General features: G+C 44.8%; 1 protein-coding gene across 1 annotated transcript in view; it reads right to left on the bottom strand.

The window, feature by feature from the left end:
- The window catches only part of DSTYK (dual serine/threonine and tyrosine protein kinase), a 237,629-nt gene that overhangs the window by 137,683 nt on the left and 85,159 nt on the right, over positions 1 to 14,787 (bottom strand). Inside the window, exon 4 of the mRNA XM_082247304.1 lies at positions 9,537 to 9,772. Coding sequence (XP_082103430.1) covers positions 9,537 to 9,772 — 236 coding nt within the window. The remainder of the gene's footprint in view (positions 1 to 9,536; positions 9,773 to 14,787) is intronic.

Here is a 14,787-nt window from a genome sequence, read left to right as displayed (position 1 = left end):
CAAGCGTCTTCTCCAGAGAGAATAAGTTCAAGGCTTGTATTCTTTCCTCATTGCCGATGGCCTCCATTCCCCTATTTTTGTTGCCCTTCTCTGGACTCTCTCCAGTTCCAGCACATCCTTCCTGAGGACCAGTGCCCAGAACTGGACAGCATACTCCAGATGTGGCCGGACCAGAGTCTTGTAGAGTGGGAGAATAATCTTTATTTCTGGAGTGAATCCCCTTTTTTATACATGCCAGTTTTCTGTTGGCTTTGCTTGCAGCGGTTTGGCATTGCATCTTAAGATTCACCCAGAGGCTTCCCCCCTAGTGAGTTGCTTGCTTTCGTGTTTGATGCTCAAGTGCGTTACTTTACTTTACATTTTTCAACATTAAACCTCATCTGCCATGTAGTTGCCCACCCCATTATTTTGTTCACATCCGCTTGTAAGATTTCCACATCCTGCATAGAAGAGATTGGCATGCTTAGTTTAGTATCATCCTCAAATACCAGATTGTGCTAGGCATCCCCTCCTCTAGATCATTTATGTATAATCTAAACAATATTTGGTCCCAGGACAGAACCTTGGGGGACCCCACTTTCCACACCCGCCCAATCTGAGTACTCCCCATTAATCACCACCCTCTGGACTTTCCCCTGGAGCCAGTTCTCTATCCAGGTACTCACCCTAAGGTCAATACCTACATTCCTTAGTTTGTACAGTAAGCGTTTGTGAGGAACTTTGTCAAAGGCCTTTGCAAAGTCCAGATACACCACATCAACAGGCTTACCTTATTAGGTGGCAGCTCACTTCATCGTAGAGGGTTAATAGATTGGCAAGAACGATTTTTCATGAATCCAAGCTGATTACTACCAATAATAACAGTTTTCATTACTAAAGACTTGTATATGGTCCCTTAACACCCCCTCCAAAATCTTGCAGACTACTGATGTTAGGCTGCCTGGCCTATAGTTACCCAGGATATATCTCAGCTTTTTTAAATATTGGTACCACGTTGGCTTTTCTCCAATCAGCTGGCACCATACCCGTCTGTAGACTATCCTTAAAGATCAGGAATAATGGTCTAGCAATCACCTGGCTGAGCTCTTTAGAAACCCTCGGGTGCAAGCCATCCGGTCCCGGTGATTTATTTATGTTAAGTTTCTCTAGTTTAGCTCCAAGTCTATCTTCTGTTAGCCATGGGGGTACTTCCTGAGGTGTATTATTTAGTTTAGCCTAACAAGCTGGGTTAGTGTAGCCCCCCGATTCTTTTGTGAAGACAGAAGAGAAGAAATATTTTAACACTTCCACCTTTACTCTGTCCTCTGTGGCCATATTTCCCTTCTCTTATGGGGCCAATGTGTTCTGGCCTCGCTTTCTTACTGTTTACATACTTAAAGAATTTCTTGGGGTTCTTTTTACTCTTCCGCTATACGTCTCTCGTGTTCTATTTTGGCCGCCTTGATTTCGTCTTTACATATCTTACTCTCTTTGTAATGCTCGAATGCTGCCAATGACCCCTCAGCCTTGTATTATTTGAAGGCCTTTTCTTTAGTATTAATATGCATTTTTATGTTGGAGTTTAGCCACCCAGGGTTTAGTTTTGCTCTTAAATTTATTTCCCTTTGGAATGCACTGGCCAATCCCTTTGTTTAGTATGCTCTTGAAGCACTCCCATTTTTCCTCCGTGTTCTATCCCATTTGATATTTTCTAGCAGAGCGCAGTTTTGGGAAATTGGCTCTTTTGAAATTCAGTGTCCTTATATTACCTTGTGTTTCCTATTACTATGATAAATACTGAATCTATTTGACCTATGGTCACTGTTTCCCAAGTTGCCCCCTATTTCTATATCCGTGAGCAGGTCTGTATTGTTGGTAATCAGTAGGTCAAGTACCGCATTGTTTGTCGGTGCGTTCACCATCTGACCCATAAAATTGCCCTGCAAAACATTTAGGAATTTCCGAGCCTTGGCTGAATGCACGGTTCCTTCAGCCCAGTCTATACCTGGATAATTAAAGTCCCCCATTATAATGACATTTCCCATCCTTGCTGCCAATCCTATCTGTAAGAGGAGGTCCGCCTCCCCCTCCTCCCTCTGGCTGGGGGGCCTATAGCATACGCCCATTACCTTCCCTATAGTGCTTTCCCTTTTAAGTTCTACCCATAGGGATACTGCCTAATGGAAGATACTTTTGCAGAAAAGATAAGTCCCACCATTGTGTGTTCTCATATTGTTTAGCCTGCTGTAACTGCAAGAAAGCCTTCATGTTAACGTCAAAAGCCTCTGTATGTGGGGATTGTATAGAATATGGTACAATTATATTTAATAAAAACATTAACTGGGTACCTTGTACATATACATTTAAAAAATGTATAAAGTGGCAACAAATCATAAACCGTCCTTGGTAAATCGTCACCACAATGGTTGTGCATTGAAAAGCAATACCACATGGGAACGGTCAACCAGTGTGCTAAAAAAAATGTTTTTTTTATATAAAACAACTTAATTGATCATGAAACCTCCTGTGTTTAAGGAATTGTGCAATTAAGGGAATGTTTTGCAGACGGACATTCTCCGCTTGAAAAATCCAAATGTTAATGGTGCTTCTCCAGACATCTATGGGCGGCTATAAGAGTCAAGTGCAATCCTATAATGACTTGGTATGAATGTGAACTCTGGGCTGCTGTTGGAAATGGAGGCAAATCCATAAACAAAAACAAAATATCCAAGTGCTCCTTGGGCGCCTAGTGTGTGGAGGATAGAAGCCACAACCGTTGTCCCTATGCTGCCAGCCAAAAAAGCATAGGATGAGGTGCTAGAGCAAAATATAACGTGTAGTAGAGATCGACCGATTATCGGCAACACCGATTTATTGGGGGCTGATATGCATTTTGCAAGAACGGAATCAGCCTTTGGATTTACCGACATTGCTGATATATTCGTGACGTCATTGTGTATGTTGCGTGCACACGTTCTGCCTTCTAAGCCTCCCACGCCTGCTCGGCCCATACGTGACGTAATTTCACCGTGTGCTGCACACGTTCCCTGCCTTAAGACAGCCTCCCACGCCTTGGACAGCCTCGTGTGCAGCCAGCTGAACTCCTGTCCCACCACAGGGTGCCAGCCATCACATGCGCTTTATCAAGTGACGGGGAAGACGGCAACAGATGTATTTAAAGCCAAAAAGGGCGGGAAGTCAATGATACTGGGAAACCGTAATCAGTTGGATTAACCCGTCAACGCCCTTGCCTCACTCCCAACTTACAAAGTAGCATTAGACAAGCACAATTCTTCTAATTGTATGGTTAACAAACATTTTATCTTTATGCAAAAATAAAAAAGTGTGTGTGTGATATAGAGATAGATATATATATATATATATATATATATATATATATATATATATATATATATATATATATATATATATATATATATATATATATATATATATATATATATATATATATATATATATATATATCTAAGAATCATGGAAATTGTGTATATATGCACTGAAAATTCAATACTACAATACCCCATAGCGATAACATGTATGGAAAATTATTTAGTGAAAATTGGATTAATAACCAATGGATACTGGAAAATAAAATGAACAACAAATCAAAAATTGAAAACTAGACTATATTGTGTATTTCTAGATCTTTGTTCAGGCCAATGGGTGACAGAGCCAAAATTATAAAGCCGAAAGACTTTCTTGCAAAGGAGTGAAAATTTGATAATGTTTTGATAGTGGCTATCAGCTCATCTGCATTATTGGGTCTGATCTTCCTGTTGACAATACCCCACAAATTCTCTATGGGGTTTTTTACATCAGGCGAATTTGCTGGCCAATCAAGCACAGGGATACCATTATTCATTAAACCAGGTATTGGTACTTTTGGTAGTGTGGGCAGGTGCCAAGTCCTGCTGGAAAATGAAACCAGCATCTCCTTAAAAGCTGGTCAGCAGAGGGAAGCCTAAAGTGCTATAGAATTTCCTGGTAATTTCTAATTTGTTTGCTGCATTTTGGGTTTCACTAGCTGTAAGCCATAATCAAAATTAAAAGAAAAATGCTTGAAATGTATCGCTGTGTGTAATGCATCTATACAATATACAAGTTACATACACAGTAATCACAAGAGTTTACCCCCTCACATTTTTGTAAATATTTTATATCTTTTCATGTGACAACACTGAAGAAATTACACTTTGCTACAATGTAAAGTAGTGAGTGTACAGCTTGTTTAACAGTGTAAAATTTACTGTCCCCTCAAAATAACAGCCATTAATGTCTAAACCACAGGCTACAAAAGCGAGTACACCCCTAAGTTAACATGTCCAGATTTGGCCCAATTAGCCATTTTCCATCCTCTGTCATGGAACTCGTTAGTGTTACAAGGTCTTAAGGGTGTCATCGCTCACTCGCTCGTACTGGTCACTGGAAGTTCAACATGGCACCTCATGGCAAAGAACTCTGAGGAACGGAAAAAAAAAAAAACTGTTGCTCTACATAAAGACGGCATAGGCTATAAGAAGATTGACAAGATCCTGAAACTGAGCTGCAGCACGTTAGCCAAGACCATACAGCGGTTTAACAGGACAGGTTCCACTCAGAACAGGCCTTGCCATGGTCGACCAAAAAACAGTTGAGTGCACGTGCTCATAGTCATATCCAGAGGTTGCCTTTCGGAAAAAACACATGAGTGCTGCCAGCATTGCTGCAGAGGTTGAAGGGGGGGGGGAATCAAACTGCATCAAATTGGTCTGCGTGACTGTTGTCCCAGAAGGAAGCCTCATCTAAAGATGCACAAGAAAGCCAGCAAACAGTATGCTGAAGAAAAGCAGAGTATGGACATGGCTAACTGGAACCATGTCCTGTGGTCTGATGAGACCAAGATTAAAAAAAAAAAAAAAAAAAACTTTAGTTCAGATGGTGTCAAGCGCGTGTGGCGGCAACAAGGTGAGGAGTACAAAGACAAGTGTGTCTTGCCTACAGTCAAGCATGGTGGTGGGAGTGTCATGGTCTGGGGCTGCATGATTGCTGCCAGCACTGGGGAGATACAGTTCATTGAGGGAACCATGAATGCCAACATGTACTGTGACATACTGAAGCAGAGCATGATCACCCTTCAGAGACTGGGCAACAGGGCAGTATTCCAACATAACCCCAAACACACCTCCAAGACAACCACTGCCTTGCTAAAGAAGCTGAGGGTAAAGGTTATGTACTGGTCAAGCATGTCTCCAGACCTAAACATCTGTGAGGCATCATCAAACGGAAGGTGGAGGAGCGCAAGGTCTCTAACTTCCACCAGCTCTGTGAAGTCTGTATGTAGTAATGGAAGAGGACTTCAGTGGCAACCTTTGAAGCTCTGGTGAACTCCATGCCCAAGAGGATTAGGGCAGTGCTGCAAAGTAATGGTGGCCATAGAAAATATTGACACTCTGGGCCCAATTTGGACATATTCACTTAGGGGTGTACTCCTTTTGTTGCCAGCGGTTTAGACATTAATGGCTTGGTTTTTGAGTTTTGAGGGGACAGCAAATTGACACTGTTATTTACCATACATACATACGCGCGAAGTAGAGAAAACATGCTCTTCCCTCGTAAACAGTGTACATATGTCAAACCAGTATGGCACTCATAGGTCATTTAGAAAGATAAGAATTTTAAGTACTTAAAAGCAGTAGTAAACCCAATAGCAAACAATATATTGCAACTTACCAATTCTTAGATGTGATGGCTGCAATAGTTTGCTTTTTTTGGGCTCTTTCTGCAACCTGGTGATCCAGCCAACACATCTATGTACAGTGGGTACGGAAAGTATTCAGACCCCCTTAAATTTTTCACTCTTTGTTATATTGCAGCCATTTGCTAAAATCATTTAAGTTCATTCTTCTTCCTCATGAATGTACACATAGCACCCCATACTGACAGAAAAACACAGAATTGTTGACATTGTTGCAGATTTATTAAAAAAGAAAAACTGAAATATCACATGGTCCTAAGTATTCAGACCCTTTGCTGTGACACTCATATTTAACTCAGGTGCTTTTCATTTCTTCTGATCATCCTTAAGATGGTTCTACACCTTCGAGTCCAGCTGTGTTTGATTATACTGATTGGACTTGATTAGGAAAGCCACACACCTGTCTATACAAGACCTTCCAGATCACAATGCATGTCAGAGCAAATGAGAATCATGAGGTCAAAAGGAACTGCCTGAAGAGCTCAGAGACAGAATTGTGGCAAGGCACAGATCTGGCCAAGGTTACAAAAAGATTTCTGCTGCACTTAAGGTTCCTAAGAGCACAGTGGCCTCCATAATCCTCAAATGGAAGATGTTTGGGACGACCAGAACCCTTCCTAGAGCTGGCCGTCCGGCCAAACTGAGCTATCGGGGGAGAAGAGCCTTGGTGAGAGGTAAAGAAGAACCCAAAGATCACTGTGGCTGAGCTCCAGAGATGCAGTCAGGAGATGGGAGAAAGTTGTAGAAAGTCAACCATCACTGCAGCCCTCCACCAGTCGGGGCTTTATGGCAGAGTGGCCCGACGGAAGCCTCTCCTCAGTGTAAGACACATGAAAGCCCGCATGGAGTTTGCTAAAAAACACCTGAAGGACTCCAAGATGGTGAGAAATAAGATTCTCTGGTCTGATGAGACCAAAATAGAACTTTTTGGCCTTAATTCTAAGCGGTATGTGTGGAGAAAACCAGGCACTGCTCATCACCTGTCCAATACAGTCCCAACAGTGAAGCATGGTGGTGGCAGTATCATGCTGTGGGGGTGTTTTTCAGCTGCAGGGACAGGACGACTGGTTGCAATCGAGGGAAAGATGAATGCGGCCAAGTACAGGGATATCCTGGACAAAAACCTTCTCCAGAGTGCTCTGGACCTCAGACTGGGCCGAAGGTTTACCTTCCAACAAGACAATGACCCTAAGCACACAGCTAAAATAACGAAGGAGTGGCTTCACAACAACTCCGTGACTGTTCTTGAATGGCCCAGCCAGAGCCCTGACTTAAACCCAATTGAGCATCTCTGGAGAGACCTAAAAATGGCTGTCCACCAACGTTTACCATCCAACCTGACAGAACTGGAGAGGATCTGCAAGGAGGAATGGCAGAGGATCCCCAAATCCAGGTGTGAAAGACTTGTTGCATCTTTCCCAAAAAGACTCCTGGCTGTAGTAGATCAAAAGGGGGCTTCTACTAAATACTGAGCAAAGGGTCTGAATACTTAGGACCATGTGATATTTCAGTTTTTCTTTTTTAATAAAACTGCAACAATGTCAACAATTCTGTGTTTTTCTGTCAGTATGGGGTGCTATGTGTACATTCATGAGGAAGAAGAATGAACTTAAATGATTTTAGCAAATGGCTGCAATATAACAAAGAGTGAAAAATTTAAGGGGGTCTGAATACTTTCCGTACCCACTGTATGCAAGCCAGATGTATTGGTTACATGGATAAAACCAACCATTTAACATTGGCAGTGATGCTTACAGCGATCAGCTTCTATCTATGAAAAAAAAAACTTGTCCAAGAGGAGAAAAAAGGTTTCCTGTAACTGCTCAAAGTGTGAGCTGGAGTTTGGCTTCAATTTGTTAGAGTATCTAAATCCTCTGGCACATTCCTCTCCCCCCCAGACTGACCATGCTGCTGTCAAAATGTGCCCCCTGTTCTCATTCATTCAGAGCACTGATACAGGTGGTGTGTTACTGGTCAGATTACCAGGGGAAAAAAAAAAAAAAACACTAATGCAGCCTTTGAATCTAGTGTAAGCTGCAATAAATTACATTTTTGATTGAGTTTAAGTTTTAATGAAGAGAAAAATAAAAGTTTTTAGAAGTGCTCAAAGTTAACGTGCGTAATGAAGAGTTTTCACACAACAACCATAGAAAAAACATAGATGCCCCTCTTTGTTTTATATTGTTCCAACATCTCTGTATAGATTGGTCCATTACAAAAACTGTGATTTTAGGTCTGCAATCTGCTGTGCATGGCTCAACCAGTGTCGGAACAAGGTCAACTAGTGCCAGGGTGAAGATAACAAATGGCGCCCGTCCCCAAAACGTTTGAGCATGGCCTGTCGGATGCAGCGTGGCAAATACCTGTTACATGACCTTCGTTCCAGGCTCCTCCTTCTCTTGACATGCCAAGAGTTGGAGGAGCCTAGGGGAAGCAGACTTGCAGTTTTGACAGGCAGATGGTAGTGGCAGATGGTGGCGACAGATGTTGACTGCTGCTGCCACTGTGCAGTGTTTGCTTACCCGCCCTCTATTCTTTGCTGGGAGGAGAGCAAATGAGCACTGCACAATTTTCTTTGAATCTAGGAGCCAGCTAAAAGTTAGGAGCCAGTTTTTTTAAAAAAAAAAAAAAAGCTGCCCCACGCCCAGAAAAAAAAAAAATAAAAAAAGGGAAAGAAATGGAAAGAAGGGGGGATGGGGGTGGAGTTAGGGGAAGGGGAGGGGTGAGAGAAGGAAAGAGGGGAGGGGGAGAGAGGGGAGATAGAAAGTGGGAGAGAGAGAAAGTCTCAGGCAAATGTGTATATGTACAGCTCTATGGTGTGTACAGAAGAATTCTCCAGAAGTGTGGCACTCCCCCCACCTCCACCTGCCCCACATACGTGTCTATGGGGGGGGGGGGGCTCCCACTCCTGGCCAATAAGAGGTAAACTGTGCCTCCCAACTAATTGTAGGTGGTGCCCTTCCCTTAGCCACAGCAGGATGGGCTCAGTCTGCATTTCCACCTCCCCCAGGGGCTGAGGAAGCAGTGACACACAGGCAGGCTGGAGCAGTGGGATGGGAGAGGTTGACACATGAAATTCAGTGCAGAGCCAAGACCTGGTGCACCATTTCCCTGCCTCACACACCGCTCAGCCACGGACCCAGCACTCATAACCTGAGGTCATGACAGCGAGGAGGGCTGACAGTGGCAGAAGTCGAGCAGTGTGTCCTATGGATGTGCTGAAAGTGGAGAAGAGGCAGCCGGTTCTGATTTGTCAGCGCTGTCCATGTGACGGTGCTGACCAATTAAAATGCCTTGTCAGGACACAGAATTATGGATAGGAGCCGCGGGGATTTCAAATCTCTGCATCACAGAGCGGCGTCCTGATGCCTGACAGCAGATGGCTAAAATCCTAGGCGCCCGGACAAAGTTTCTAGTCGCCAATGCGACCTGGCGCCCAGGAATTGTCGAGCCCTGCATTAGTGATTCGGCAGTCGCGATCGAGGAGAGCTGCAGCAGCAGGAGGGAGGAGCTGGAGGGCAGAGCAAACACCTGCACCTCCCAGCTCTCTCCTCCTCTCCAGATCTGGCTCATCTCCTCCAGTGCCAAGCTGATAGGAGTAGCAAAGCTGCTGTTACTACTCCTGTCAGCTTGTAGGTAGGAGCTTTTCATGCAGCACCCTACAACCTCACATAATACCACTGCAAGCAGGGCAACCCCCCCTCCACTTGTCCGGGCCCTGGGGTTAACCAGATATAAAGGAGAAACATCATACCAGAATTATATGTGATCATAATAATGATTCATTTGAAAACTTTCTCACCTGCTTTAAATGGTTGCTCGTGACATGCACAGAGGATTCCTGCTGGGATTTTTCTAGGCTACGAAGACACCTTTCTAATGTGCCAACAAAGCTTTCCCGTAGATAGTCCACAGAGCTAATAAGTTTGTTTACAACAGCTTGGTTAAGACGTGAAATGATCAGCTCTTTGATTTGATAAATACAGCTCTTTACTTCTTGTACTCCAATAGGTTCTCCATTCTGTGGAATAGAAATATCTAAAAACCAGACGAGAGAAAAAAAAAAAAATTAAAAAAATTACAACTTGTTGGTTTACACATTTCCATCAGATGAAGACTTCCAACCTGAAAAGATGCTAAATGATGTGCATTACCCGAGAGATTTGAAAAATTAAAATGAACATTTAAAGTGATTGAAAAGTCATTTTTCTAAAAAAAAAAAAAAAAAAAACAAACCTTTTATACTTTCCTCCCCTGCTGCAGTGCAGCCTTTATCTTCTTGGGTCCCTCTTTTGTGATCCTGGCCCCTCCCTCCTGTTTAGTGCCCCCACAGCAAGCAGCTTGCTAAGGGGGCACCCGAGCCAAGTCACAGCTCCCTGCGTCCATCCAGACATGGAGCTGAAGCCTGACCCCAAACCCCCTCTCTCCCGATTGGCTAGCTGACAGTGACGGACAGCAGAGGGAGCCAATGGAGCCGTTGCTGTGTCTCAGCCAATCAGGAAGGAGAGTCTCGGACGGCAGAGACACTCGTTCGTGGGCATCGCTGGACAGAGATGGGGCTCAGGTAAGTATTAGGGTAGCTGCTGCACACAGAAGGCTTTATATCTTAATGCATATAATGTAATAAGACAAAAACCTAACTTTACAACTCCTTTAAAGGGCTTGTATCTTTTTGCCACCACCTCCTCCCAGAGGCAATATACCATCCCTCCACAGATACATACTTACCTCATTCCTGCAGCACTGCCCTTCAGAGTTGATTTACAGGTTTTCCACAAAGCTTCTCTGCACTGGCTAAGCAAGCACAGTGTCACCCTATAGACTTCTATAGGGCCATATCCTTAGACTTAAGAGGCTCAGAAGGTAGTCCTAGAAAAAAGTTTATAGAAAAAGGAATGTGAAAGTGCACTAATCTTGTAAGCACGTTTGATTTAACCTGCCAAGCAGCCAACCACAAAAATCAATCAAAAAAGGCACATCAACTGCAACATGACAGCTCTAGCCATGTAATCGACAAAAGAAAAAAAAAAAAAAAGGGAAGATTGACTTAAGTGGACGAGTTACAGTGTTAACAAGTATCTGGGGTAAATTGAAATGCTGGCAAATACCACAAGATCAAAATTGCAAACACTTAAAATTTCAAACACGGAAAAAAAAAAAAAAAAAAAAAAAAAATGCATGCATGTAAAAATTCTATGAAAAAAAAAATTAAAGAATTAAAAGGAGCCTCAGTTTATAGAATTAAAGCACATTGCAAAAGCGCTCTAGGATAGCCATAGGTATATCAAAAACACCTTATAAAGTGGCTGGAAACCTGAAAGGAAAAAATGAACAAAGTTATGTGTACTAGACTATTTAAAAGGAGAAATGCAGCTAAAGCTTGCTTGGCTGTAGGTCTCCTGAGGATCACAGGAGTGCAGATTGTTCTGCATTCCTGTGTACGTTTTCAGCAGACCGCGGGCTGAAGTCCGCTGTAAGGTGTCATTGCAGAGCTGGTCCAGGCTGGGAGAGCCCACTTTGCCTTCCTTCCTGGGAACTGTGAACAGGTTTGAGTAAAACCCCTGAAAATATTCTGAGTTGGAACCGGGAAAATCACCCCTTGAAGAAAAAGGTCTTGTACTGCCCCAAACCTTTACTGAGGTCATTCAGGGAAGCTTCAAACAGGAGATCTTGAAAAGGAAGGTCAGTCAAGGACTTTTTTTTTCCGCAGACCAGCACTTGAGCCAAAAGATACGCCAAAAGACCACTGCCAAAAACAGAGAACCAAGCCAAATCAAAAGGAGGCATCACAGATAAACTGCCGCCCCTGGACCAACTGGTCCGTCAGCTTGGCAAAGGCAGGGGGAGCGGTCCTCCCTCCAGGTCACGGCGTAGGAGCTTAGCCCACTCGGTCAGAGTTTGACACACCAGGACAATGGTGAATAGCGGTCTCAGTGCCAAACCAGCCAGAGTGTACATATTGCAGGCCAGAGCCTCCACTTTCCTGCCAGCCGGATCCTTAAAGGCCAGGGACTCTTCAACCGGAATCATGGTTCCTTGTTCAATCTGGTAACCGGAGGGTCCACCACTGGTGGAACAGTCCACTTTCTAAGGGACTCCTCATAGGGGTAACGATTAGTAGAGTGCTTCAGAACCCCACAGGGACGCTTTGGTCGTCCCCAATCTTTAGCGACAATTCTGTCAAAATAGGCAGGGAAAGGAAACGCCTTTGCTGCTCTGGATGGCTTGTTCGTGCCAAAATCGCAGCTGCATCCTCCCATCTTCAGGATCTCCCGCACAGATACAATCAGAGCTTCCACTAGTGCCTTTTCATGTGCGGTTGCAGACGTGGAGGAATCATCCACACCATCAGAGGATTCTGGGCGCAAGGTTGCAGACCCAGCAGGGTGACCCATGTCCACGGCAGTCGAATCAGGACCTGATGAGACAGGGAACGCTTTTTGCCAGCCCTTCACCCGGGACACAAAGGACTCCAGGACCGCCGTCAGTGCATTGATGGATGGTCAGGACCCGGAGGGCCCCGTAGCCTCTGAGAGGGGATCAGGTGGGGAGATGTGCACCAAAGACTCCATGAGTCACCAGGGGGGACCCCACAAAAGTGTAAAAACAAGGCAAAGGGACAACCCCCACTGCGAAGGCAGTACCACCCGGTCGCCAGGCAAAAGCACCAAGCGATCCTCAGCATAGAGGGAGAGGACCCCACCAGACTCGCCACCCAGCAAAAACAGGCAGCTGCAGCCACCAGGCTAATCTGCACTACACTTGCAGCGATCAGGAAGTGAAAGGATCCAGGAGTCAGCACCAAGGGCTCCCAACGCTAAAATTGCCGCCCACAGGACTCCACTGTCATGGACGATGCTATTTTCAATGGCAAACCACAGAAAAATGGCCACCGGACTACACAAATCTGGCCACCATGTATAGAAACACAGGCTACAACAAAATGGCTTACAGGGACCCAGGCCTCAAGGACAGATCCAGGCAGGATAGGAGCCCCCACCAGGTACAGACCCCCTCCCCCCTTGCACAGTCTATTGTCCAGTCACTGATGCAGTTCCCCCTCGGCCCCCATTGCCAGAGATCGCCCTGCCCCCACCCTAGGAGGTAGACCAGACCACCCATACAGAACCAGCATATGTGGAGGGAGTAGGATGGGGGACACTGGAAAGGGGTGCTTGATGTGAAGGAGGGGCCCACATCCACCCCAAACCCCTCCAGGGGGAGGCAAAAATTGTTTCTAACTAGATTGGACTTTAAAAATGTACCTCAAAAAGCACATATAGTGCGATTTTATTGTGCAAGAAAAGTATTTAAAACCACACAGGTAAAAGATTTTTTTTAACAGACATTAGACATATACATATAGCTCTATACAAGAACACTATAATTACCCCAATAGTCACACTTAACAGTCCACCCTGCTGCAGTTGGGAGAGGGGACAGCTATACCAGGAACCAAGCTGGCACCGCTCCAGACAGAACACCTCTCCATCGAAATGGTGGGGGGGGGGGGGGCTGTGGCCAGGAGGAACACTGCAGCTCGAACTGAGACCCCAGTTGTATGTGACCTCGCGAGGCGTTTAACTAGCAAGGCCAGCTCCCATCCAGTGATGTCTCTGCCAACCTAGCGTGGAGCAGAGTTCTGCGCACGCTTGCTGGCCAGACTAGGGTGACCACTGATCTAGATTTTCCAGCCCGTAGCCCAGTCCAGCAGCTGATTGTAGATCTCATAGGAAAAATCCAGGGGGAAAAAAAACTTTCTATTAAAAAAAATAAATAGAAATTGCTAGGACCAAAGATCCCAGCAGGGAAATAGGTCCTGACAAGGCAGGAAAAAAAAACTGAGCGGCTGTAGCAGGGAGAGAGAGTATACCCCCCCTCCCAGCCAGACTTCCCATGGGCATAGCCATACTTTTTCTGCCTAGTGTCCTACTCCTGTAGGGGGCAGTATAACCCAATGGTTAAGAATATCAGGAGCTGTGTCAGTCAATGAACGAAAGAGAAAGTTTTGACAATCCAATATAAGCTTACTTGAAAAATCTTGGTTCTTCCTGTCTGCTGGCTATCTTGCCACAAAAATCTGTCTATGTCTTTGTGACTTCTCTGCCGTATATTTTCAATCAGCAAGGACTACATATTCAAGGTACTTTTGCTGCCTGCAAGCAGTGACTCCTGTACTGACTGCCTCCCGAAACTCCTCCCAGCACCTCTGTAGTTCACAAGGCAGGCTCTGAATGTGGCACAACAGTAAGGCAAGCCATACATGGAGAGTTTATCCTGCGACTTGGATTCCCCCGCCGAGCCATTGTATTCTTCGGCAGGGAAAGCAGACCCCACCGGGAGAAGACCTTGATATTTGCTTGCAGCTTTACCAGCCCCTAGCGATAATTGTATGTAAAATCCAGCAGGCTGATCAACTTGGGTACATTCAGCCTACCCACACATGGTTCAAATGTTGGCTAGCTCTTCCAAAAAAAAAAAAAAAAAAAAAAAAAACCACACACACACCACGACAGATTCGCCCATGTCCGGCCTAAGGCTGAAACAACTAACGACAATTATAATAGATTATAAAAATAGCTGGCAACTGTTTTCATTATAGATTGCACGGTCAGCTGATTGGTTGGCCTGCATACAGAACGCATTTGTTTACACATAAGAAAATACAGTGCAGCACACATACAGCTCAGTACACCCTCCATAGATGCCTTGTGAATGTGAGGAGAAATGCCTCATGGGACAGGAGAAGTAGCGATTTAAAAAGGGATTCTAAAAAGGCAGGTGGTTTCTTTTACCTTAATGCATTCTATGCAAAAGGTAAAAAACTTGTGACCAGCTCCCCCTGTATTTTTACCTGATCCAGCACTTCTCTCTCCTTCCTCACAGGACTCCGATGCAGCAGTGGGAGCCATAGGCTCCTGCTACTATCAATTACAGCCTTTGAGGGAGCAGGAGGCAGGGCTGAAGTCACACAGAAGCAACACAGCGCAGCTAGCGATAGAGCCTGCACGAGTATCCCCAGCTTGGTATAGGCAATATCTGAAGACAGGAGA

This window comes from Pelophylax lessonae, assembly GCF_965119305.1.
Source record: "Pelophylax lessonae genome assembly, chromosome: 2".
NCBI classification, from domain to species: domain Eukaryota; kingdom Metazoa; phylum Chordata; class Amphibia; order Anura; family Ranidae; genus Pelophylax; species Pelophylax lessonae.
This window is presented reverse-complemented; position numbering and strand designations above follow the sequence as displayed.